The sequence below is a fragment of the Ovis aries genome, chromosome 3, assembly GCF_016772045.2.
Source record: "Ovis aries strain OAR_USU_Benz2616 breed Rambouillet chromosome 3, ARS-UI_Ramb_v3.0, whole genome shotgun sequence".
Lineage (NCBI taxonomy): Eukaryota > Metazoa > Chordata > Mammalia > Artiodactyla > Bovidae > Ovis > Ovis aries.
In genome coordinates, this window is record NC_056056.1 from 220,194,594 (window position 1) to 220,222,193 (window position 27,600).

Genomic DNA, 27,600 nt, shown 5'->3' on the forward strand with positions numbered 1-27,600 from the left:
AATAACTAGAATTATTTTTTTTAAAAAAGCAAAGCCCCAGCTCACTTCCTCAGAGGAGTGTGTCTGCTGTTAAGGCTACAGAGAAAGCCTCAAAGTGCTGGAAAAGGAAATGGCCCTTGAGACAGCTGGCACGTTGGGGCCGGGGGCCACCTGCAGAGGGGACCAGGCAAGGGCAGGGCGGGCCCTGGTCCCACTCCTTCCTGGGAGAGGCTCCTGGGAGTCTCACCACCTGTCAATCAGGCCCAGGGTGGGCTTCTGGATGGGAGGCAGGACTGTCCTGAGCTGCGGAGTGGAGGCTGTGGTTGGGTTTGGGTGAATGACCAGAGCTGGGGGGAGGCAGGGGCACACGGAGGTGAGCTGGGACATCTGCCCAGGGGCCCAGGCTCCTGGTTGGGGGGTGGGGGGTCCTATTCCAGAGCGTCTCTCACTTCCCATACACAATCTCAGTCAGCCCCAGCCCCCCAAGCAGTCCATGAGCAGCCTTTGGACGCCTCTGTGAGGGTAGGTGATTCACCTAGGAGCAGGCTGGCCTCTGCACACGGGGGGCTTGGAAGGGGGCGTGGAGCCTCTTCCCAGCAGGCCACCCCTCACTTACAGAACTGAGGCCCAAAGAAGCCGAGGAGGGCCAGAGCGGGCAGGCGTCTCCATGGCTCTCCAGTTATGCTTGCAGGCTGGCCCTCTGACGATTGAACGAGGAAAGTATTTTCTCTACTTACAGAATTACTGAGCTAGAGAAATAATTGTCATAAAGCCAAGTTTTTCTTCCATAGTTTGTTGTAAGCCTTTGGTGTTAGCTCTTGCTTGTCTAAACTAGAAACTATGGTGAGATGCGGCCCGATTTTGCACAGAATGACAGATTTCCCTGTATGGAATCCACTGTTTGCTGACTTGCCGGAAGCCACCACGGGAGATCCCACCCATGACAAGGTCATGTGGAAGAGAACTGTTAAGCAAGGCTTCAGGACTCAAGGGGCTCCCTAGGCTTTCTCGAGCATCTACCCTAGAACCAGAATCTGTCTGTTTTACTACTTCATGACTTTCACCAACTCCTCTGACATTAACAGGGGGCTAACCCTGACCACCTTTCTCTGGAGAAAATCAACTTAGGGCTATAGCTAATAAGTCTCCTGGACATGAGAAAAGTATTTCCAATCAAAACCCCTCTGTTAGCATTATAGCTTGCTTGGCAGGTATATCTAGCTACGCATATGATTATTTACATCCTCCCAACTGTGAGAGGCATGGAAAGCCTAAAACATAGAGCCTTTCAAAGAGTTAAAAGTTGAGGTAGAGAAAGATGGCGGAGGAATAGGACGGGAAGATCACGTTCTCCCTCACAAATTCCTCAAAAGAACATTTCAACGCCGAGCAAACTCCACAAAACAACTTCTGTAGGCTGGCAGAGGACATCAGGCAACCAGAAAAGCAGACCATTGTCTTCAAAACAGGTAGGAAAAAATATAAAAGACGAAAAAGGAGACAAAGGAGGTGGGAAGGGAGCTCCGTCCCGAGAAGGGAAGCCCGTCCCGGGAAGGGAATTTTAAGAAGAGAGGTTTCCAAACACCAGGAAACACTCTCCCTGCCGAGTCTGTGGCGAGCCTTGGAAACACCGAGGGCAACATAACAGGAAGGAAAAATAGATAAATAATTAAAACCAACAGATTACAAGCCCACCAGTAACTCCCCCAGCGGAAAAGCAGCACAGACGCCTGCATCCGCCATTGGGAAGTGGGGGCAGGGCAGGGACGCGCGGGAGGCGCGGGCTGCAGAGCTTTGCAAGAATCGGGCAGGAACGCCCCACGCTCAACCAGAACGATCTAACTTGGGCTAGCAAACCAGACTGTGGGATAGCTACCACGCGAAAAGCTCGAACATAAGACACCGCCAGGACCGAGCACAGAACAAAGGACGGAGCGGAAAAAGCCGGCTGCAGACCATTTCCCGCCGGGGACAGGCAGCCAGAGCCGTAAGGACTGGAAAGGGGCAATTGCAGACCCGGAGATACTTTACTTACCTAACTGCAAGCAGGCTCCTTTGCTAAGACTTCTGGGGGTGCTGGACAGTCACAGTCTGCCTCACGGTGTGCGCCAGCGGTCCACCCAGAGAGCTGAGCGGCAGCGGCGGAAAAGGTGACAAGCCGCGGCGATCGCGCTCGCCAAACTCCTGAGCTACTCGGACCTGGGAAGGGCACAAAGCGCAGTCCCAGCCGCATTTGTGCCTCTGAGGGCTGCCTGAGGGCCGAACCTGAGCGGCTTGGACCGGGGAAGTGCACGCAGCCTAGGGCCGGCCCCAGACGGTTCCCGGCTGAGCATCGTAGAGCCGGAGCGGTTTGTGCGCCGCGAGAAAGGACAGGTCAAGCGGGGCAGAGATACTGTGTACACACGACAGTGCTATTTGTTTGCAGCATCCCCCCTCCCCACAGCGCGACTGAACTAGTGAGCCTAAAAACCAGCAAACAGAAGAAGTTAAACAGAGGGAACCACCTTGGAAGTGAGCCCACACGGCCCATAACATCAGAGAAGAGCCAGATATATTTTTAATTTTTAATATTTTTAAAATCATTCTTTTTTTTTTTGCTTTTGCTTTTATTTTCCTTTTTTTTCCGAGCTTTTTTTAAATTGTTAAGTCTTCTATTTCTCCTCTAATTTTTATTTCTATAACCTAGTATTACTATTAAAAAAAAAAAAAAGACTTTTTTTTTTTTTTTTAAAGGCAAACACCATATATACTCTTTGGATGGTTGTTGGTGTTTTGTTTTGTTTTTGTTTGTTTGTTTGTTTTTTAATAATTCTTTTTTTTCTTTCTTCCTTTTCCTTCTGCTTTTCTTTAATATTGTATCTTTGAAAATCCAACCTCTACTCCAGATTTTTAATCTTTGCTCTTAGGTTTTTGTTGTCAATTTTGTACATTTAAAAACCCAAACTTCACTACCCCAGTTTACCTGAGAGCGAGATTACTGGCTTGACCCCTCTCTCCTCCTCTGGACTCTCCTTTTTCTCCACCAGGTGGCCTCTGTCTCTTTTCTCCCCCATCTCTTCTCTATCCAACTCTGTGAATCTCTGTGTGTTCCAGATGGTAGAGAACACCTAAGGAACTGGTTACTGGCAGGATTTGTCTCTCTCCTACTCATTCCTCTCTCTTATCCTCCTGGTCACCTCTGTCTGCTTCCTCCCTCTCCTCTTCCCCGTATAACTCTGTAAATACCTCTGAGCGGCCCAGACTATAGAGCGCACATAAGGAAGTGACTACTGGCTAGCTTGCTCTCTCCTCTCTTGATCTCACCGCATCTCATTCCAGTTACCTCTAACTACCCCTCCATCTTCTCTTCTCCTTGTAACTCAGTGAACCTCTCTGAGTGTCCCTCAATGTGGAGAAACTTTTCATCTTTAACCTAGATGTTTTATCATCGGTGCTGTATAGATGGAGAAGTCTAGAGGCTACTGTAAAAATAAAACTGAAAACCAGAAGCAGGAAGCTTAAACCCAAAGCCTGAAAACATTAGAGAACTCTTGAATTCAGGGAACATTAAGCAATAGGAGCTCATCAAATGCCTTCATACCTACACCGAAACCAAGCTCCACCCAAGGGCCAACAAGTTCCAAAACAAGACATACCACCCAAATTCTCCAGCAACACAGGAACACTCCCCTGAGCCTCAATATACAGGCAGCTCAAAATTATCCCAAAACCTTTGATGTCTCATAACCCATTACGGGTCACTCCACTGCACTCCAGAGAGAAGAAACCCAGCTCCACCCACCAAAACTCCAACACAAGCCTCCCTAACCAGGAAACCTTGACAAGCCACTGATAGAACCCCACCCAAAGTGAGGAAGCTCCATAATAAAGAGAACTCCACAAATTATCAGAATATAAAAAGGCCACCCCAAATGCAGCAATATAACCAAGATGAAGAGACAGAGGAATACTCAGCAGGTAAAGGAACAGGAGAGTTGCCCACCAAACCAAACAAAAGAGGAAGAAGTAGGGAATCTACCGGAGAAGGAATTCCGAATATTGATAGTGAAAATGATCCAAAATCTTGAAATCAAAATGGAAACACAGATAAATAGCCTAGAGACAAGGATTGAGAAGATGCAAGAAAGGTTTAACAAGGACCTAGAAGAAATAAAAAAGAGTCAAAATATAATGAATAACCCAATAAATGAGATCAGAAACTCTCTGGAGGCAACAAATAGTAGAATAATGGAGGCAGAAGATAGGATTAGTGAAATAGAAGATAGAATGGTAGAAATAAATGAATCAGAGAGGAAACAAGAAAAACGAATTAAAAGAAACGAGGACAATCTCAGAGACCTCCAGGACAATATGAAATGCTCCAACATTCCAATTATAGGAGTCCCAGAAGAAGAAGACAGAAAGAAAGATCATGAGAAAATCCTTGAGGAGATAATAGTTGAAAACTTCCCTAAAATGGGGAAGGAAATAATCACCCAAGTCCAAGAAACACAGAGAGTCCCAAATAGGATAAACCCAAGGCGAAACACCCCAAGACACATATTAATCAAATTAACAAAGATCAAACACAAAGAACAAATATTAAAAGCAGCAAGGGAAAAACAACAAATAACACACAAGGGGATTCCCATAAGGATAACAGCTGATCTTTCAATAGAAACTCTTCAGGCCAGGAGGGAATGGCAAGACATACTTAAAGTGATGAAAGACAATAACCTACAGCCCAGATTACTGTACCCAGCAAGGATCTCATTCAAATACGAAGGAGAAATCAAAAGCTTTACAGACAAGCAAAAGCTGAGAGAATTCAGCACCACCAAACCAGCTCTCCAACAAATTCTAAAGGATATCCTCTAGACAGGAAGCACGAAAGGGTGTATAAACCCGAACCCAAAACAATAAAGTAAATGGCAACGGGATCATACTTATCAATAATTACCTTAAACGTAAATGGGTTGAACGCCCCAACCAAAAGACAAAGACTGGCCGAATGGATACAAAAACAAGACCCCTCTATATGCTGCTTACAAGAGACCCACCTCAAAACAAGGGACACATACAGACTGAAAGTGAAGGGCTGGAAAAAGATATACCACGCAAATAGAGACCAAAAGAAAGCAGGAGTGGCAATACTCATATCCGATAAAATAGACTTTAAAACAAAGGCTGTGAAAAGAGACAAAGAAGGCCACTACATAATGATCAAAGGAACAATCCAAGAAGAAGATATAACAATTATAAATATATATGCACCCAATATAGGAGCACCACAATATGTAAGACAAATGCTAACAAGTATGAAAGGGGAAATCAACAATAACACAATAATAGTGGGAGACTTTAATACCCCACTCACACCTATGGACAGATCAACTAAACAGAAAATTAACAAAGAAACGCAAACTTTAAATGATACATTAGATCAGTTAGACCTAATTGATATCTATAGGACATTTCACCCCAAAACAACGAATTTCACCTTTTTTCAAGTGCTCATGGAACCTTCTCCAGGATAGATCACATCCTGGGCCATAAATCTAAACTTGATAAATTCAAGAAAATCGAAATCATTCCAAGCATCTTTTCTGACCATAATGCATTAAGATTAGATCTCAATTACAGGAGAAAAACTATTAAAAATTCCAACATATGGAGGTTGAACAACACACTTCTGAATAACCAACAAATCACAGAAGAAATCAAAAAGAAATCAAAATATGCATAGAAACTAATGAAAATGAAAACACAACAACCCAAAACCTGTGGGACACTATAAAAGCAGTGCTAAGAGGAAAGTTCATAGCAATACAGGCATACCTCAAGAAACAAGAAAAAAGTCAAATAAATAACCTAACTCTACAACTAAAGCAACTAGAAAAGGAAGAGTTGGAGAACCCCAGAGTTAGTAGAAGGAAAGAAATCTTAAAAATTAGGGCAGAAATAAATGCAAAAGAAACAAAAGAGACCATAGCAAAAATCAACAAAGCCAAAAGCTGGTTCTTTGAAAGGATAAATAAAATTGACAAACCATTAGCCAGACTCATCAAGAAGCAAAGAGAGAAAAATCAAATCAATAAAATTAGAAATGAAAATGGAGAGATCACAACAGACAACACAGAAATACAAAGGATCATAAGAGACTACTATCAGCAGTTGTATGCCAATAAAATGGACAACGTGGAAGAAATGGACAAATTCTTAGAAAAGTACAATTTTCCAAAACTGAACCAGGAAGAAATAGAAAATCTTAACAGACCCATCACAAGCAAGGAAATTGATACTGTAATCAGAAATCTTCCAGCAAACAAAAGCCCAGGTCCAGATGGCTTCACAGCTGAATTCTACCAAAAATTTCGAGACGAGCTAACACCTATCCTCCTCAAACTCTTCCAGAAAATTGCAGAGGAAGGTAAACTTCCAAACTCATTCTATGAGGCCACCATCACCCTAATACCAAAACCTGACAAAGATGTCACAAAAAAGAAAACTACAGGCCAATATCTCTGATGAACATAGATGCAAAAATCCTCAACAAAATTCTAGCAATCAGAATCCAACAACACATTAAAAAGATCATACACCATGACCAAGTGGGCTTTATCCCAGGGATGCAAGGATTCTTCAATATCCGCAAATCAATCAATGTAATTCACCACATTAACAAATTGAAAAATAAAACCATATGATTATCTCAATAGATGCAGAGAAGGCCTTTGACAAAATTCAACATCCATTTATGATAAAAACTCTCCAGAAAGCAGGAATAGAAGGAACATACCTCAACATAATAAAAGCTATCTATGACAAACCCACAGCAAACATTATCCTCAATGGTGAAAAATTGAAAGCATTTCCCTAAAGTCAGGAACAAGACAAGGGTGTCCACTTTCACCGCTACTATTCAACATAGTTCTGGAAGTTTTGGCCACAGCAATCAGAGCAGAAAAAGAAATAAAAGGAATCCAAATTGGAAAAGAAGAAGTAAAACTCTCACTGTTTGCAGATGACATGATCCTCTACATGGAAAACCCTAAAGACTCCACCAGAAAATTACTAGAGCTAATCAATGAATATAGTAAAGTTGCAGGATATAAAATCAACACACAGAAATCCCTTGCATTCCTATACACGAATAATGAGAAAGTAGAAAAAGAAATTAAGGAAACAATTCCATTCACCATTGCAACGAAAAGAATAAAATACTTAGGAATATATCTACCTAAAGAAACTAAAGACCTATATATAGAAAACTATAAAACACTGATGAAAGAAATCAAAGAGGACACTAATAGATGGAGAAATATACCATGTTCATGGATTGGAAGAATCAATATAGTGAAAATGAGTATACTACCCAAAGCAATTTACAAATTCAATGCAATCCCTATCAAGCTACCAGCCACATTTTTCACAGAACTAGAACAAATAATTTCAAGATTTGTATGGAAATACAAAAACCTCGAATAGCCAAAGCAATCTTGAGAAAGAAGAATGGAACTGGAGGAATCAACTTGCCTGACTTCAGGCTCTACTACAAAGCCACAGTCATCAAGACAGTATGGTACTGGCACAAAGACAGACATATAGATCAATGGAACAAAATAGAAAGCCCAGAGATAAATCCACACACATATGGACACCTTATCTTTGACAAAGGAGGCAAGAATATACAATGGAGTAAAGACAATCTCTTTAACAAGTGGTGCTGGGAAAACTGGTCAACCACTTGTAAAAGAATGAAACTAGATCACTTTCTAACACTGTACACAAAAATAAACTCAAAATGGATTAAAGATCTAAATGTAAGATCAGAAACTATAAAACTCCTAGAGGAGAACATAGGCAAAACACTCTCAGACATAAATCACAGCAGGATCCTCTATGATCCACCTCCCAGAATTCTGGAAATAAAAGCAAAAATAAACAAATGGGATCTAATTAAAATTAAAAGCTTCTGCACCACAAAGGAAAACATAAGCAAGGTGAAAAGACAGCCTTCTGAATGGGAGAAAATAATAGCAAATGAAGCAACTGACAAACAACTAATCTCAAAAATATACAAGCAACTTCTGCAGCTCAATTCCAGAAAAATAAACGACCCAATCAAAAAATGGGTCAAAGAACTAAATACACATTTCTCCAAAGAAGACATACGGATGGCTAACAAACACATGAAAAGATGCTCAACATCACTCATTATTAGAGAAATGCAAATCAAAACCACAATGAGGTACCACTTCACACCAGTCAGAATGGCTGCGATCCAAAAATCTGCAAGCAATAAATGCTGGAGAGGGTGTGGAGAAAAGGGAACCCTCCTACACTGTTGGTGGGAATGCAAACTAGTACAGCCACTATGGAGAACAGTGTGGAGATTCCTTAAAAAATTTCAAATAGAATTACCTTATGACCCAGCAATCCCACTGCTGGGCATACACACCGAGGAAACCAGAATTGAAAGAGACACATGTACCCCAATGTTCATCGCAGCACTGTTTATAATAGCCAGGACATGGAAACAACCTAGATGTCCATCAGCAGATGAATGGATAAGAAAGCTGTGGTACATATACACAATGGAGTATTACTCAGCAGTTAAAAAGAATTCATTTGAATCAGTTCTGATGAGATGGATGAAACTGGAGCCAATTATACAGAGTGAAGTAAGCCAGAAAGAAAAACACCAATACAGTATACTAACACATATATATGGAATTTAGGAAGATGGCAATGACGACCCTGTATGCAAGACAGGGAAAGAGACACAGATGTGTATAACGGACTTTTGGACTCAGAGGGAGAGGGAGAGGGTGGGATGATTTGGGAGAATGACATTCTAACATGTATACTATCATGTGAATTGAATCGCCAGTCTATGTCTGACGTAGGATGCAGCATGCTTGGGGCTGGTACATGGGGATGACCCAGAAAGATGTTATGGGGAGGGAGGTGGGAGGGGGGTTCATGTTTGGGAATGCATGTAAGAATTAAAGATTTTAAAATAAAAAACTAAAATTAAAAAAAAAAAAGAAAAAAAATCTCATTATAGTATGTTTGATTTTCAGGGATATTATATTTCTAAAAAAAAAACAAACAAAAAAAAACAAAAAAAAACACAAAGAGTTAAAAGTTATTAGAGTAGTGTTAATGTAGGATTTCGTTATTTGGCCAATGCTTGTTGCTAAGTTCCCATATCTCTTATCCACTGTGTACCTGGGAGTGCATTAGTTAACATAGTTGGAAAGTAAGAAAAACAAGTGTAGCCTTGAAATTAACCATATCAGACTTTTGAGCTAATAGGTTCTTTCTTGTAACTCACTGCACCTTTACTCCGTGAGAAATGTAACTTGTTTAATACTTTTTGAGGCTGACGTAGATTAGAAATATAAGAAAAAACATTTCAAGGGAAAATAAGTTTTCTGGTTGAACAGCCTTTATCAAAAGAGGGTCATAAAATGTTCACAGGCCTCCAAAGACAAAAGATAATGTACACAATATTGTTTATGGGAAAGGTTTGCAGAAAAATCCTGGTTTCGATAAAGACAAAACAGATGTAATGTTTGGGCTGACTCTGTATGACTTTGCATCTTTCATTTCCCTCTATGTACAAGTAAAGGTATAAAAGACCCTTTAAAAAATAAAAACAATGGGCCTCGCTTGAAGAAGCTTGGTCACCCCGTGTTTTTCTTTTTTCTCTTTTTTTTTCTCTCTTACTTTATTTTTTCAGGCTGATCCCTTGGAGCATAGAGGCTCCCTGCGTTCGCTTTTCTGCCCGGGTTTCTAAGACCTGAACGGAAAGACGTTCTGGGTCTTCACTCCCTCGGAAGACTGGGAAGGCACCTGTGGCAGGTGCAAACCGTGAACAGGGCAAACTTCTTGTCTCGAAGTTTTATTGGCTTTCTATGTCAACCAAGGAATATCAGCCTCTTTCTCTCCTCTATTTTCTTATCTACAGTATTCTTTCCTTATCTCTCTCTAAATCAATCACCGACGCCATTTTTCCTCCAGGTTCCCCTGGATCCTGCGGGGGCTGGACCCCGGCACTGGCTGGCACACCATCACTCGGCTGCTGCTGGGATGTGGGGGCCTGGGTAGGGGTCTGGGTCGGGGGCTGCCGGGCTTGCCCCACGCCTCTGGTCCCCACAGCTGGGTCTGAGGGTGACTGGCATCGGCTGTGTTTGTCTCCAAGTCAGCAACGCCTGTTCGTAACCATTTAATTCAGAGTAACTTAATTCAGTGTTACGGATGATAGAACATGAGTGTGGAGAGTCTTCATGCTTTGGAAAGACTTGAGAAAGGCGTGTCCTTAACAGTGTGGTTGACCTGGGTGTGGGTGAGAATCATACAGTTACACATGACAGAAAAAGGGTAAAGATCCAGGGGCCCTCCGGTTGCAAGATTTAAGCATCTTTAGGGTCTCATTCCTCTTCAAAGAGGCAACAACAGGACTGCAGACAACTCATCGTGGGCGCAGCTTATGCAAGAAAGACCACGCGTCTCTGAGCAAGGCCTGCCGTCTCAGACGCCAGATGAGCGAGCAAGCAGTCACGTGTAAGGCACCGGTGCTTCCCTTCACTGTGGCCGCCCCACCCCCCACCTGTGCCTCCAGTTAAGTGACCTAAATCTGCTCCCGGCGGTCCTGTGAGCCACCGACTGTTTCCTCTGTCAACCCACAGAGGTCCCCTTGGGCAGGTGCCACTCAACCGGCTTGCGACCCTTGAATCCTGGCTACTGGTTCCCAGCCTGGGGTCTCCAGACCTTTACAGGTTTGTAAAGGTTCATACATGCACCGCTCGCATGAAGTGAAACGACAGAGTTTAGGAGGAGCTGAGAAAAAAGAAAGAAACCCAGCTAGCCCGGCCCCACCCCCGTCCTCCGGGTGATCCACATACCATTTTATTCGCATTCTGGATTTTCATTCTCTGCATCAGTGAGGTCTCCTTTGCTTTTAACAGGAGGACGCAGCTCTGCATGAAGCTGCAGTAAGCGAACTTCCCGTTGTTCTTCAAGTCGTACTTGACGAGGAGCTGCTGGCACTCGTCCCTGGTGATGTCCAGGTGGAATTTCTCCACGAGAGCTGAAGGCAAGCACATCAGTTCACTTGATGGCGGGCAGCTCCCTCTTGGTTCAATCACAGCTTTCACTCACTCACTCACTCATCACTCATCACTTGCTGAGACGCCCCAGCCGGGTCCTTGCTTCACAGGCTTGCGGCCGCTGGCTGGACGGATGTGGAAACACATAGGCAGGCGACAGGGTAAGTGTGGCCAGGACGGAGGGGACCCTGCATCCTGCTGGGCTCCCTCTGTCCTGGCTTAGCCTGCTGGCCCAGCTTGGCCTGGTCTCTGTTGCTGCAGTCACAGCAGTAGGAACACAGCACTGTGGGGGCCATGACCGCAGGCAGCGAGAGCGTGGAGCGGGGTTCCCGCCGCACAGGAGTCGGGCAGGACCGGGCAGGTGGGGAGGAGGGAAGGTTCCATGTGCTGGGGTGTGGGCCTGGCAGGGGCTCCCCTGGGGTCAGCAATTCAGACTTGGCCCTCTGCGCAAGGGTTTTCAACTGGGCTTCAGAGATACGCTCTCAGGGGTCTGCTGCTGCTGCTGCTAAGTCACTTCAGTCGTGTCCGACCCTGTGCTAGGCTACACCAAATTGTGCATTTGGGGTTTTCATTCTAATGGTGATCTTAAAGTTCCATTCTGGAACACCAGGACCTCCCTGAAGAGACAACCATCGTGCACTTTGAGGATCTGTGTCTGGCTTTCTTTCTTTATGATTAATTATTTTTGGTTGCTCTGGGTTTTCGTTGCATCAACAGTATGCAGCAATTAGAGGGAGCGTAAATCCAACCAATTTTTATAAATATTTGAAGTTTACCAAAGTGATAAGTAAGCAAGTAATTATGAGTCATTCAGTCGTGTCTGATTCTTTGCGATCCCATGGACTGTAGCCCGCACCAGGCTCCTCTGGTCCATGGGATTCTCCAGGCAAGAATATAGGAGTGGGTAGCCATCCCCTTCTCCAGGAGTCTTCCTGACCCAGGGGACTGAACCTGGATCTCCTGCAATGCAAGTGGATTCTTTACCCTCTGAGCCACCAGGGAAGCCCATTTGAAGTTTACCAAAGTGATACATGGCAAACATCGAACCAACAGCGCCGAGCTGTGTCCTCGGCTGCCCCCGGCCCCCGGGCCACCTTCCTGGGCTCTCAAAACCCGTCCCTGTTTATATTCTGCCCAGAGACCGCAACCAGCCTGCAGGTTCTAGCCCCGAGAGTCACGTGTGCTGACTTGATCCAGTGGGTGTGGACCTGCCCGGTGAGGGTGGAGGCATCAGGAGCCCTTGTCCCCCAGATGCTCCCGCAGGTTGCCTGGGCTCCACCGGGAGGAGGGGACCTGGGCTGGGAGGTGGGCCCAAGTGCCCTAGGGGGACGGAGTGGGACGCACCCAGGAAATCGGGGCCGGGGATCTCGCCCTGCCTGTTGGGGTCCCTCTCCTTGCACTCCCGTAGCAGCTCTCGCCAGCAGCCCTGGACCTTCTTGCGAAGCTTGGTCTCGATGGGCTCGCAGTTCTGCAGGGGCGGGGTCCCGCTCACGCTCGAGGGGGTCTAGCAAGAAAGAAAATGGTCTTGTACCTGGAGATTCTAGAGGGATGTCATAGGAGAAACCGACAGATGTGACCCGGGTCTTGAGGTGCACAATTCATAGGCAGTGTTATTTCAGAAGCAGAATGAAAGACAAAACCAAAGTGCTGATGTTGCCGTTTTAACCAGAACAGTTTTGGGTGCAAATATAGCCTTTCCCTTCCTGGCTTCTAGAGGCCCCCACATTTCTTGGTTCAAGGCCCCGTTTGTCCTCCACCTTCAAAGCTGCAACGATAGGTGTGTGTGTGTGTGAGTCGCTCAGTCATGTCCGACTCTTTGCGATCCTATGGACTGTAGCCCGCCAGGCTCCTCTATCCATGGGATTCTCCAGGCAAGAATACTGGAGTGGGTTGCCATGTCCTTCTCCAGTGGATCTTCCCAACCCCTGATTGGACCCAAGTCTCCTGTGTTGCAGACAGATTCTTTGTCATCTGAGCCACCAGGCAATGGTGGGTGGGTCTTTCTCCTGCATGTCCCATGCGCCTCTGTGTCCCCATTGACTGGATACAGTCAGTTGGGCCCCCTGGACCCTCGGGGACAATCTCATTAGCTCTAACTCCATCTGCAACCTTGACTCCCCCCTCGGCAGGTAAGGTACACATCACAGGTTTTGGGGACTGGGATGTGGATGTCCTTGGGGTGCTCTGACCCCCTTGACTCTGATCCACTCACCATCTGTAACACGCTAAACACTCCACTTGCAGGTTCACTGGCTTGCCCATTGTCCCCTATGAGATCATAAACTCCACAAGTGCAGGGGCCAGTGTTCATTCTCAGCACACAGTAGGTGCGCAGTAGACACGTGTTGACAGAATGAATGAACAGCCAGCTCCGTCTTGGATGGCTCACCCCGCATGAAGCATGGAGGTGGTGACCTCTGCTCACATGCCTAGTTGCCATCCCCTCAAACACCACCCCCGCCCCCCCAGAGACCCTGTCATGCTTCTTACAGAGGAAGGGAGACCTTCTGCGAGACTGAGCCCCTCCTTTCATCCCGGGCTGGGGGGCTTGGCCCAGGACCAGGGCTGTGTGGTCAGACAGCCTGGGTTTGCCGACAGGTCTCTCTGTGCTAACAAGGGACCCTGAGCCCACACAGGTCCCTCTTAAGAGTCTTGGATCTTCAACCGTAAAATGGGCATTAACACACCTTACCTCTCGGTACGTGGCCCTCGGCAGATCTGTCCACCCTGGGGGCATCTGTGTTCCTGGGTGACAACGCCTTTGACAATGGCTGACCTGCCCCCTCCCCCGGGTCCTGCCCCCTGGCCCCCAATTCCCCTCTGTCTCTTCTGCCCCCGATGCCCACACCTCCTTCCCCTCCAAGGCAGGTGACTGAGAGGACCCACCAGTGGCTCCTCTCCAGAATCCGCCCCCGGGCCCGGGGGCTCATTCTAAGACACTTTCTCTGTCACCAGAACCCTTGGGGACATGAAGTTCCTGGCCTGGGGAAAACGTGGACCCAGTGAGATGCCGAGAGACGGGAAGGAACTCACACAGGGGTGACTCCGTGACTTGGACCCCGCTTTCGGGTCACGAGTGGGCGACGACCCTGCGGACCGGCCCCGGTCCAAGACCTCGGGGACGCTGCTCCCTCTCTGCGCCTTGGCTGAGTCGCCTGTGGCTGGCGGCGTGGCCGGCTTGTCCACGTTGAAGCTGCTCAGGAAGTCCAGGTACTTCAGCCTCCCCTTGGAGTTGACGGGCATCTCTTCCCAGAGCCTGTCAAACTGGCAAAGAAGCAGAGGTCACCCTTGGGTCAGCGCACACCTTAGGCAAGAGGGCCAGAAGCCAGCGAAGGCAATGTGCTCCTTTGCTGGGTCCCGGGCTCACGTCAAGTTAAACAAAAATTGAAAAATGGAAAACACCCGGCCGGCCAGCCCCAGCTTCCTGGGAAAGCAGGGTTGGCTGGGGGGGGTGGGGGCACGGATTATCCATGGCTTCTGCGGGACATTTTTTAATTGAATTGGGCCCTTAGCGAGCACTTTAAGGCCATTAAATCTTGCCATTAGTCACAGAGACTGAGCTGCAAGACGGAAGAATGTTCTAGGGGAAAACGCAAATCAAACCCCAGCCTTCTGGGTCCCCGGGGAGCCCGGCGAGGCTCCCTCCTGCAGAACAGCCCCAGAGCACTGCGAACAGCCCGGGGCCGCTGTGCAGCGTAAGTCACCCTCAGGGCAAACAGTGCGCTCTCAGGAGATGAGAAGAGAGGCGTCTGGAGGACGGGGAGCAGCTTATGGCCTTGGTGTCAGCGCGGCTGCCGTCACCGGGCTGAGTAAGGGCCCCATGTTGCCGGGACATCACCAAACGACTCAGTGCCACAGGAGCCACTCTAGGTGGCTCGAGGGATTTCAGGGAGCTGAGAAGAATGGTGATTTAACTTCCGTTTGTTTTTTTAACAGCCGCTAAGGCCCAGCCTCCAGCCCGCATCTCCGACCCTGAGGCCATGGAGGAACTTTCCTGCCCTGTGCCTCGACTTGGTCAGAAAGCCACTAGGCTTGCCTGCTCCACTGGGGTTTGCTCCAGGGGCAAATTAAAAGGGACCATGTCCGCCACTGCTTGAAAGTCTGGACAAGACGTAGTGAGGGCTGAGGAAGAGTAGGAGAACGTTCCAGGCCCTGAGAAGGAGAAATGGTTTAGTTTGGGACAATCTTCTTGTCTAAGCTTTCTGTGCTAAGCTTTTAATTTTGAAATAATTACAGGTTTGCAGGATGTTCCAATGATGATACAGAGAGGTCCCCGGGATCCTCCGCCGAACTTCCCTCCCAGGTTACATCTTATGTAACAACTTCATGTGTGTGGTGTGTGTGTGTGTGTGTGTGTGTGTGTGTGTGTAGTTCAGTGTCATTTATCACATCCAGAGTTGCATGTTGCTTTCATTTTGATCAATGAGGGAAACCTACCTCATGGAGTGGAAGTGAGGGTCCTTGAGAAAGTGGCCACAGAGGCTCAGACAGACCTCACCGGCACCAAGGTCTCCTCCAGGAAAGTTCCCATGGACCACCAAGGAAACCGGATGCTCTTCTCTTTCTACCTGCATCCTGAGGAAGCCACCCCTGTAGGTGACACCTCACCTGGCCGAGAGACTCCCTTGGATGGGCCTCTGAAAGTCATCTTTAAATGCCAACTGTCTTGCAAAGGGGTTGACACTCTCTGGGGTCTCAATGCATGTTTGTTAATGGCTGAAGATCCCCAAAGACTCACATGATAAAACTGACCGGACGGGAAGACCCTTTAGAAATGAAGAGGGACAGGGGACAGGGCGCTCAACCATGTTCTGAGTGCACCCATCAGGAAGGGCTTTATGGAAGAGAGATGCAGCTGAAGAGGAGGGCGGGCTGCCGGTGGGCTCTCATGCCCTCCTATCTTGGCAAGACTTGGAGGTGGGCAGGAAGAAGGTCATGCTACGAGGACAGAGACAAAGGGTGGGATGTGGCAAGAAGCTGAAGCACAGATGTGAAGATATTTACAAAACAGCCCAGGACAACAAAAGGGGTTTTTCTCAGGCACATGAGGCAGGGCCCACCACCTTCCTGATGAAATCCTGTGAGGCAGTGAGGTCAATGCAGGACCACACAAACCCTATTCTCATCTTCTTGTAACTGAAGGGGTCTCAACGGGAAGAATACACATCCCTAGGATGACTCAGGGGCTCCCCTGGTGGCTCAGTGGCAAAGAATCCACCCGCCAATGCAGGAGACATGGGTTCAATCCCTGGGTCAAGAAGATTCCCCTGGAGAAGGGAATGGCAAGCCACTTCAACATCCTTGCCTGGGAAATCCCATGGACAGAAGAGCCTGGTGGGCTACTATAGTCCATGAGGTTGCAAAAGAGTAGGACATAGGTTAGTGACTACACCGCAACAGGATAACAGGGGCCTGGGTGGGCCGGGAAAGGATGGGAGGCCACACGTGGCTCTCCAGTCCTGACAGGTTACGCCCCAGGACACTGGTGGAGCCAGGGATGCAGCTCAGGATGGCGGCTGGGGGTGGGGTGCTGCGGGGACAGGCGAGGCCTCGAGAGGACTGGGAATGGGCACCCCAAAAGTGGATTCTGGAGAATTACAGGCTTGTGAGCTGGACGTGAAACCTGGGCAGAATTCTTGTGGTTTGTGAATCAGCTGAAAAGCAAGTGAGTTTCCACGTCAAGTGGCGGAGCATGGCCTGCTGAAAGGCCCCTGGGAATGCAGAGGAGCAGTCAGCGGCCTACTAAACACGAAGGACTCAGGACCTCGGTCCTGCTTCTGCTCGTGAGGCAGCAAGTGGCAAGGGAACGCCACTCCATTTTACCAGCAAGAAAAAAGCCAAATACCTACAGATTCAGAACCCTTCCCGAGCCTGTCTGTGAGCTGAGGTTGCAGGAGCCAAGAGGACTGAATTCCATCAAGCCCCAAGGCTCCAAGGAGATCCTGACACCCCAGCTCTCATGCCCAGTGGGGCTCAGGAGGAAGTGGGAGTGTGGGAAGAAATCAGCTGAGATGTTAGCAAATTCCTGAAGGCCAAACGGGGGCTGGTGCTCAGGCTGGGAGTCTCGGGCACAGGGAATGATCAAGCTCACAAGCCCTCCTTCTGTGGCCTTTGCTGCTGCTCCTGAAGGGGCCACGTCAAGCTACTGGTGGAGGACAGACGTGAGACACCACCCGCTTCTCCAGACACCCTCTCCTGGGAAGCGAAGCCGCTGAGGGAGGCAAAGCACGTCCACTCAAGCCCAGGGGGCTCCTTCTGCTGGAGGGATCTGCCCCCCGAGCACACAAGGGGTGAGGGTAGCAGAAACACAATTCAAATGAGGCTCGATCACCCACCAGACTGACGCAACAAACCCCGACACTCACAGCCTGGCAGCGGAGAGGTGAGCCTCTTCCAGCCATAAGCAGCATTCCACCACAGTCTAGCATTCTCCTGCACATGCTGTCTGTAATTCAGCTTTTTTTTTTTTTTTTAAGTTCTACACACAAACAAAAGGAAAACTGACCCATTGCCAAGAGATATAGCCGTCAACAGGTAAGACTCAGAGATGACCCCCAGTGTGGGGATTATCAGACAAGGACGTTAAAACATTAAACTAATGAGATTAAAACAACACGTTAGATCCATGAACTAATGTGTCCACGGATGTAACAGAAAAGCTGCACAACACGTATGAACAGATGGAGAATTTCGGCCAAGAGGTGGAAACTGTTTTTTAAAATGCACGGTTACGTTCAAACACAACAGAGCAATGGGATTAAAGAGAGACAGAGAAGAGCAGCGTGGCACTGGAGGCCTGGTGGGATGCAGGTGGTGGGTGGGACTCTCCCGGGAACAGGGACGAGATGCCCCCGTGCGAGACGCGCAGTTAGAATGAGGCCATCGCCCACCGCCTGACGTGGAAACAGAGGCAGCTGGGAAGAGCCATGGCTAGCCTGTGCCAACAGTGGGCACCGGATTTCCACGGTCACTCAGGATAGAGGCCTGGAGGCCAACAGAGGAGGAGCCCAGTCTCTAGGACCAGCCAAGGCGGCTTTGGGACCACCTGGCAAGTGGGGACCATGCCCAGGGTTGAGCCGCCTGGGCGAGCTGTGTGTGGAGCATTTAGGGCCTATCACAGCTGCCCACCTGGCTCCCGTCTCCTCACACCTCACCCCCAGTCTCTCCGTGCAGGGCCTCTGGCAAAAGGCAGCTGGCACTGGCAGCCCCTGCCTTTCTTCCTCGCTGGGATCTGGGCCCTGGAGAAAGCATGTGATAATTAGCAGATGTCTCACCCGCACAGAGAGATGCTGGAAGGCAGCGAAGAGATCGCTTTAAAGTGTCAGGGGGAGAACACTTGGGTTTAGAATTCTATCCCCAGCCAAACTATCTTTTGAGGATGAGCATGAAATAGAGAAGCTCTCTGGCTTACTTGTCCCTGAAAGATGCGGCTGAGCAAAAGGGGAAGTGAACAGGAAGTGGAAGTGGGACCAAAGGTGAGTGGCTGTGGACACCAGATCAGTAAGGCACCCAACACCCCCCTACCCTGTCGCCTGCCAGCCCCACCCCGCAGCACCCCATCCCTGGCTCCTTCGGCCTCCTTATCCTCTGCCCCTTGTCTTTCTCTCGCACTCAGATTCGCTGAGGAAATCCTGTTACTTCCAGCTCCGAAACACATCCATGATCCGACCTCGTCTGCTCCCAGCCGTCCACCCGGCCTGGTCTTTAATCAGATGTCTCCTTCTCAGGGGCCTCCCCTGACTGCCGCCCTCACAATGTATTGCCCCCACCCCTCCCTACAATTCCCCAGCACTGCCCTCTTTCCTGGTTTTTATTTTTTGCTTCTATGGCCATCCAACATACACGTATCTTAACGTATTTTGTATACTGTCCATCTGCCCCTCAAGGAACAAAGACCCCGTGAGCAGGGTGTGTCTCCTGGGCCCACATGCCAGCACTGTGTCCTCAAGGAACGCACCCTGACCCCTTGGGTCCAGACCAGCCCCTAGCTCTGTTCTAGCATGCCGCACCTCCCTTTACAGCAGAGAGTGGTGTGGGATCACAGAAATGATGTTCCCACAGGCATTTAATCTCTCTCTACCCTCCTGGGATGCAGCCTCAAGGGAGGCAGGGAGCAGGCCCTCCTTGGTTCCCCAGGACCTGATGTCAGAACTCTGCTCAGAGGACCAGAAGTCCACTCCTCAGTGAAGGAGAGGGTGTCTGCTGCCTCTGGGCACTCACTGTGCAGCCAAGACAGACAGCGCTGTGCGCAAGGACACGCAAGAGTGTGCCAAGGGGCGATGATGGAGAGCTGGGTGGGGGAGGTGGGTAGGGCAAAGCTGGGCGTGGTCAGCTCCAGCAGGGAAGGGCGTGGTCAAGAATTCACTTGACCAGATAGATACAAGGGGGCGGGGCCGGGGGCAGGCAGAGACAGCAGGGGTCAAAGATGGAGAAGGCAGAACTGCAGCCTGGGTGGAGGGCACCTGGACCAGCCTGGGGAGCACTGTCCCATCTCCTAGAGAAGGACACCAAAGCTCAGAGAGGCTGAGTGCTCCAAGGTCACACAGCTGGACGAGTGCAGAAGCAGGGTTGAAATCCAAGCCTGCCTGCATTTCTCTCACTTCCTAGAGGTGTCTGCTTTAGAAGCATCACATCTGGAATGTTCAGAAGTGTTTGAGTTCCTCTCCCTAATGCAGCTGCGTAGTCACAGTCTTTAGGCAGTCAGCGTGGGCTGGTCTAAATTGCCTCATTGGGATAGGCTCTCCCCGTGGGGCCCCTGTCTCCTTCAGCCAGATCCAAGTGGACACAGTTCTATGGCCTTTTATAACATGCTTTATGCAGAGCCATGAAGACCTTCAATGTCCAACTTCACCTGCTCTGAAAGCCACTTTCCTTTCCTGAAAGGTTAATTGTGCCAAAAGTTTTCCAGAGATGGGGCACTTTTCGATTTAGGGAGCTCTGTTAAGTCAAGAAAGCTGGCCCCTCGGATTCACGATGACTGGATCTTTTAGAGATAAGTTTATAACGTAGATAAACTAAGTCCTAGAATCTGTACCAGCAGGCTATTGAACCTGGCTGGACCTGTCCCAGTGTCTCTGGTGGACTCGTCCCCATGCTGGGCTGAAGGGTCTAGACGTGTCCAGTCCAGTGTGCACATAACTTCTGTGTCTTACTCTGCCAGACTCAGGACCATCCACCTGAGAAGGTTGTTGGCGAAGCAGCTCACGCGAGGAGAAAACATATGGATCTCGGGGGCTTTTGCTTTCTGTTTACCAGCCTGTATGCAGAAGCAGTCTTCCCCAGTATAGCACAGTTTCTGCTAATCATCACCCAACTTAAACCGTGGTACTTATGCCAGACTTTGACGCTTTCGATGGTGCAGTCTGTCTCTGAGATATGTCCGTGTATTTTTAGAAGGCAGCGTTTAAAAGTAAGTGCTTGATTGTGCGGTGGGGGATATGGGGTGGGGGGTGGGGGTGTCTGTGCTGCGGATGGTGAAGCTTTTTCTTCATAGACCATTAAAATCAAATTCTCTGTTGAGAATGCCAGATACGCCAGCATGTCATTAATTTACATCTATAATTAGAGTAAAATTTTACTCATTTAGATGGAATGAAAAATCTTTATTAGCAAAACCTTTATTAGCAAAACCTTTATTAGTTGGCTCCATAGAATAATAAATGCAACTGTATTAATTTGAAAGGCTTCCATCCATTGGTAGCAGTGGAGAGATGCATTTCAAACAGCTTCACTTGGTGTGGTTGTTCTTTGGGACAGAATTCTTTGGAAAGAGCGCTTAACGTTTCTTAGCAAAAAAGTGATCACAATGCCTAAGAAAAGCTGGCATTTTGGGAAAGTGAAATCTGATGTTCGTATTAGCAACATCTTTAACAAATTCGTTCTTTAGGGTAGTGAGTTCAGCGGCCTGAGTAGGGCTGGAGGGTGGGTGTGACGATCGCTCAAGGTTATTTTCAGTCCTCACCCTAAACCTCTGAGACTAGGAGTCTTGAGGTTGGGGTGGAGTCTCTCCCAGCTCTGGGGTCAGGACGTGGGTGGGACAGAATGACATTCCCACACGGGGAGCTGTAGGAAGCGCCTGGGCTAGGTCGGAGAGGAACCGGGAGGAAGAGGGGAGGCTGGGTTGCGTTTGTGAGTGTTCTGGATTTCCTTTTTCGTCTAAATTATTCTCTGGGAATGGACAGGGCCTCGGTTTGTCTGCGCACAGGAGCGGGCTGGCGGGAGTCCGTTTTCTTGGGGGAAAGGGACGGCCACGCGTGTGTTCGGATCATTGGTGCTCTGTGCTATTGGCTGCTCAGCCCCTGGGATGTTGGGGTCTGGGTGGGGGACGTGGACATGGTCCACCCGTGGGACGTGCTGAGCACCTGCTCTGTCCAGCCTCACCTCCATCTCCAACCCCCACCCCGGCTCAAGTGTGGAGAGAAACCGGCCGTCTCTCTGGATCAGTTGGGGCCCGGGATGATCCAGGGAAGGAGTAAGAGGGGTAATGGGAGCTGGAGCCGAGTTTAATTTGATTTTAAAAATAAAGGTGACATGACTTGCATTCTAATTGAGATGGTGAATTCCATACCTGTTACAGGAACAGAAGGCTCCTGTGTCTCTTTAGTAAGATTCAAAACAACAACAGTAACCTCCTCTCTCCCCACCTGCCAAAAAACCCCAAAACAAACCCTTCTCATATTTAAAAAATAGAGAAAAACCTTAAACTCTCTATACTCTGGGAAACAACTGGCCTGACGCTCATAACAACACTGCATAGGAGGCTGAACAGAATGCAATCCTTACTTGCTCGTCCGTCAGAACCTGGACATGGCGAGTACAGATGGACCGGAACTCGTCCCTGGAGGTGGTGTTCGTCTTCATGGTGTCAAAATTCTCGAACTCCTGGGCGATGGCATGGTAGTGGGAGGTCACAGCCTTGTGCAGGCGAGCCAGCAACTCCTGGTTTGCCATTTCCTTGGGCGATAAGGGCCGTGGACCTCTGGGCATCTTCTCAGCCCACTCCACAGCGGTCTGGGCAAAACAGAACAGAAAATTGATCCCTTTAGTGAATAATGAATTGCCTTAGCTCTGGGCACCTCAGGCAAGGGTGGAGCCCAGGAGGCAAGCTTCATGAGGAACTTGAGCCAGGAGAGTCAGAGAGACCCAGAGGCCTGACTGCAGGTGAAGATCTGCCTGGAAAGCGGGAGCCTGGGCTGACCAGCCACAGAGCAGGGAACAAAGCAACTGAGCCTGCAGGGCAGGGCCAGGGCTGGGCCCGAGGAGGGCACCCCTCTTACCCCCAGCCATTCACTCACTCGGCCTGTCCTCTGGTTTGCTGAACACACACACAGTGGATGTCTGCTCTGGGTGGTAAGGGAATCAATAGGGATGCGGATCCAGACTGCTTTCATTTCCAGCCCTCAGTACAGGTTGATTTATGCTCATGACAGCTGTGATGTGAATGGCATTGCTAATTTATTTGTTAGGCCGTGCCGGGTCTTAGTTGTGGCATGCAAACTCTTGGTTGCGGCATGTGGGATCTAGTTCCCTCACCAGGGATGGAACCCAGGCCCCCTGCTTTGGGAGAGTGGAGTCTTAGCCACTGGACCACTAGGGAAGTCCTGCGAATGGTGTTTCTTTTTGTTGACTGCTACCATATTATGCTGCAGCTCCACTGTTGGTTAAGTGTCCTTTAAGTCTGAGACTTTGAGGCCCACAGGGATTTAATCCTGGCGAGTACAGAGTCTTGCGTTTGGAGCTGCAGGGACCACGGAGCTGGCCTGCTTGCCGAGATCTCATTTTGCACCCCTGGGAGGTGCTCACAGGGCCTGGGGACGCTGTCCATGGTGCTGGGGAGCCCTGAGGAGGGATAGGACCAGTCTGGGCACAGGGCAGCTTTCTGCAGGGAGGAGCGACCCAGGAGGAAAGAGAGGATCTTCTTACTGGATGGCAGGCTGATGGGCTGGCAACAAGCATGTGGCCAGGTGAGCCAGAGGGGCCTGTGGAGGCCTGCAGCCCATGTTCAGTATCTGCTGATGATCAGTGTGGTGGGCAGAGAGACCACAGGAAGAGCAGTGAGTTCAGTTACTGATTGATTCTCAACAGCCCTGGAAATGACAAGGGCTTCTGTGTCTACCCTGGGCACCGAGGAGACTGGAGTTGGAAGGGAGATGCTGGGGCTGGGTGGGGGGGCGGCAACTGAGTCCTGAGCCTCCTGCAAGGGTAGTTGGAAGGGCAAGGCCCGCAGCATCTATTCTCTGCCACTAAGAAAAGGCCCCAGAGGCTAGACCTGTGGTCACCACATCAGCAGGTGGGCTCCGGGAGTGTGTGGAAGGGGTGGGGCCCTGGGGTGGCAGGTGGGGGCTGGGCTCCATGAGAACCCAGGGGTAACAAGCCATGAAGGCTGTCCCCAAACCAGGGTGGATTCTCAGATCCTCTGGGCTTCTCCAGCCAAAACCATTAGTGACTGGTGGCTAGAAGGCTGGTTCTTTCAAAGCACCAGCACCTGGCCGGATGATCGCATCCAATCCCCACAACCTATGTGAAAACTTGGTCATGACTCAAGTTCAGCAGTTCCATAGGAGTATGGGTATTATATGCTACTTTCCTGCAGGACAGAGCAGAACGTTCCTCTACGAAAGTGTATCAAACATGGGATGCTGTTGACAATACCCTCAAAAGCGTGGCTATACACCCTTACACTCAAACCACAGCCCACTACATCCTCGACCACCCAAAGGTTGACAGATGCTTTCAAATACGTCCATTGGGAGCCATCTGCAAAGTGAATGAACGCCTTTCATTTCTCATTCTAGAAAAAAATAGTGATCCTACAGACGCATCTTACACTTTTTTGAACAGTTGAAAACATGCCTCCTGTGTCTGAGTATGAAGCCCTTTCCCTAAACACCATGACGGGCGTCAGTGGTCAGAGAGCAGAGGGATCTTTGCTGGGTGGAGACTCAGGCTCGAAGTCCATCCTTATGCTGGTCACACCTTTGGGGCCTGAGGAGGACGTGCCATGGGTGAACATAACTGGAAAGAACATGGGTGTTGTGTTGCACAGGGGAAGGTGGAGACCCCTCTGACTCTGGCCCTAACTGGCCGTGTGACATCCACATGCCCACTGAATCAAGTTTTCCTCAGTTTCCTCATTTTTCCAGGGAGGAATCTAGGCTTCCATGAGACGGGGTGTGTGAATGCCCTTTGAAAGTGTTAACACACACAAAAAATCAGAAATTCTTCTGTTTTAACAACAGATATGGAAGAACTCTAACAAAGTAAAATGGGCAATCTTAGGTTAATATGCTTTAAACTCCAGAGGAAATTGAATCATTTTCTAGCAAGATATAGATTACTAAATTTAACGTAAGTAACATTACGAATAGATAGGTAATCAAAAAAGAAGTTTAAAAAGCTGTTAAAAGAGCTACCATCTATCACTAAAAAGATGTCAGGCCCTGGAGTGGGTGGGTTGCCATGCTCTCCTCCAGGGGATCTTCCCAACCCAGTCTCTGCATTGCAGGCAGACTCTTTACCATCTGAGCCACCAGGGAAGTCCATGAATACTGGGGTGGGTAACCTATCCCTTCTCAAAGGGATCTTCCTGGCCCAGAAACTGAATCAGGGCCTCCTGCATTGCAGGTGGATTCTTTCCCAGCTGAGCTACCAGGGAAGCTAGATAATTTTTACATTAGTCAAATTATTCCAGAATACAAAAAGAGATATATAGTATTCCAGTTCATTGTATATTACCCTAACACAAAAATATAATCAAGAAAACACTTTAAAAATATGAGGCAATCTAGTTTACAGACATAATGGCAAATATAACAAAAAAAATTTTTAAACCAATTTTTTAGGAATATTTAGTGCTGTATTTTAAAAGGGCACACCAAAATCAATTAGGGTTTACTCCAAGAATTAGGAAGTCTTCCTTATAATTAGCAAAGGTCACATATCAATGCACGGCAAAGTTCATCTAACACAATTTGGCAGTCATTCCTGATAAAATGGCGTAGAATAGAAAGAGCATACATCCTGTACAGGAGTAAAATGAACATCTTAAACACAGGAGTATTAATCAGACACTATCTGTAAATGTGCTACACAGGTGAAATAGGACGCATTTCCATTAAAGTTACAAACAAGACAGGCAGGCTCACTGTCAGTTCTGCTAGTCACATTTTTAGAGGCTCTAGCCTTTGAAATAAGACAAGAAGATGAAATAAACAGCTGAAAGCAAATGCTGAAAACCAACATTTATCATTACTCTTGGGTATGATTGTACAACTAGGAAATCTCAACACAATTATGACAGCGGCTGAATTAAAGTAAAAAATAAAGAAAACGCAATACCTTCTTTCTTATACAATAAATATAACTAGTTAGAAATTATGTCATAAAAAAACAATTCACATTAATGACAAAGCTATTGAATACTTTGGGATAGATTTCATCTGAAAGGCATGAGACCTATATAAAGAAAGCCAGACACATTCTGCTGAAGGTTATCAAAGCAAGACTGAACTAAAAACAGACACATACCAAGTTTCTGGATGTGAAGACTCCATTTCAAAAGAGAAAACCTTTTTCAAATGATAAACAAATAAAACTCTAGCAAAAATCACAATGGCTATTTGAGGGGGGACCCATTAGATATAGATATTAAACTTAATATAGAGACATAAATGTGAGATTTGCCATGAAATTTTTGGAAGAGGCTAGCGACGATGTTTTTGAGTCACCAGATATCAAAACATCACAAACTTGATATAAACAGAACAACAGAATGAGAATAGTAAGGCCCCGGACATACAAGCAGAACAGTGGACACCTACTCAGGCTGTTCTTGAGAGAGAAGAAGTCTCTTCTGTGACTGAGCCCTGACATCACAAAGCCCATTGTTGCAAACCTACAAAGTCAGCAGGAAGGAGGAGGTGTGGGACACACGCGATGGGGTGCTGCTGCTGCTGCAGCTAAGTCGCCTCAGTCGTGTCTGACTCTGTGCGACCCCATACACGGCAGCCCACCAGGCTCCCCCGTCCCTGGGATTCTCCAGGCAAGAACACTGGAGTGGGCTGCCATCGCGATGGAGTATTGCTCAGCCATAAAAAGGAACGTTTACATTGTTCTGGCATTTACAGTGCCATTTGTTGCAACAGGGATGGACCTAGATATTGTCACACTGAGTGAAGTAAGGCAGACAGAGAAAGGCAATTACCATATGATATCACTTATAAGTGGAATAAAAACAAAAAGCAGCAGGGTGCAGTGTGGCTCTGGTTGACTCCAAGATACCTTTGGGTGAGGGCAGCCCTCCTAAGCAAAACTGAACATCTCAGTTTCATAAAGGTATTCTCTCTTCCCTCTTGAGTTAACAGCTTCAAAATACCATCCCCCTCCCCCCGCCCCCAGCAAATGGAAAACGCCCAGTGGCCCAGCCTGGAGTCCTCTGTGATGCGTCCATCATGCAATCTGTCTATCATCTATCATCCAAACCTCCCCCAAACCCCAGTGGCCCCACGCCCAGTGCATACCTGGAAGCTGACTGCTCCACCCTCACCTCCTGGTCCAGGCCACCATCGTCTTGCCACAAATCACAGCTCCCTTCCTTCCACCCTCAATCTGTTAAAAGTACACACGCAGGAGCATCACACGCACGTACGTGTTAGCACTTGTTCTCTGGGCAGAGGGGTGCGGGAGGGCCGAGCCATAATCAGAAGCCAGCACCACTTTCCCCTGAGGACGACCTCTGTAAAGTGCAGGCCAGGTCATGCACAGCTCTCCAGTGGCTCCCCACGTTGCTTGGAGCAACCGGCAGGGCATCACAAGGGCCGCCGGCTCGCCCACTGGGACCTCTGACCTCACCCTGTGCCAGCCGCCTGCTGTGCTTCATACACACAAGCTTGTTCCTGCCTCAGGGCCCTGGCACTTGCTGTTCCTGCCCTCCTCTCAGGGTTCACACCAGGCTCCTGAGCTGAACGACACGTTCACTCCCGCGCCCGTTCCCTTCTCTTTCTCCATCCCATGTTCCGCTCCCTGATCCCCCTTATATTTACCCTAATTGTTCTCCATCCCACCAGAAAATAAACTTCAAGGCCAGGGCTCCGGTCTTTGGCTCACTGCTGAGTCCCCGAGTGCTTTAAAGAACCTGGCACACAGTGGGGCCTTGACCTTTGTTCAGAGACAGAATGGATAAGCAGTGTCACCAACACAGCCAATCAAACAAATGACTGCTCTGCACGGCCACCCTAGGTCTTCTGTTAAAAAGCTCTGATCTAGAGGCTTCCCTGGTGGTCCAGTGGTTGAGAATCTTGCCTTCCAAGGCAGGGGACACAGGTTCACCCCGCGGTCTGGGATCATCCCACAGGCTGTGGAGCAGCTAAGCCCACGTGCCACAAGTGCCGAGCTGGCGTCCAAAGCCTGCGCTCTGCAACAAGAAGCCACTGCTACAGGAAACCCGCAACCACAGCTGAAGAGCAGCCCCCGCCGATCACAGCTGATGCAAAGCCCACGTGCCGCGATGAAGACACAGTGCGGCCAC

General features: G+C 48.5%; 1 protein-coding gene across 4 annotated transcripts in view; it reads right to left on the bottom strand.

The window, feature by feature from the left end:
* Nucleotides 1-27,600, bottom strand: part of EFCAB6 (EF-hand calcium binding domain 6) — a 266,713-nt gene that overhangs the window by 5,091 nt on the left and 234,022 nt on the right. For 3 of the 4 annotated variants that reach the window (XM_042247852.1, XM_042247853.1, XM_042247851.1), the window contains 4 exons: nt 21,858-22,085; nt 14,109-14,339; nt 12,420-12,579; nt 10,872-11,056 (listed from right to left, as the gene is read on the bottom strand). In XM_042247852.1, the coding sequence (XP_042103786.1) occupies nt 10,872-11,056; nt 12,420-12,579; nt 14,109-14,339; nt 21,858-22,085 (804 nt within the window). Of the gene's footprint in view, nt 1-10,871; nt 11,057-12,419; nt 12,580-14,108; nt 14,340-21,857; nt 22,086-27,600 lie in introns of those variants that run through there. The other variant, XM_060414285.1, reaches the window with a different exon arrangement.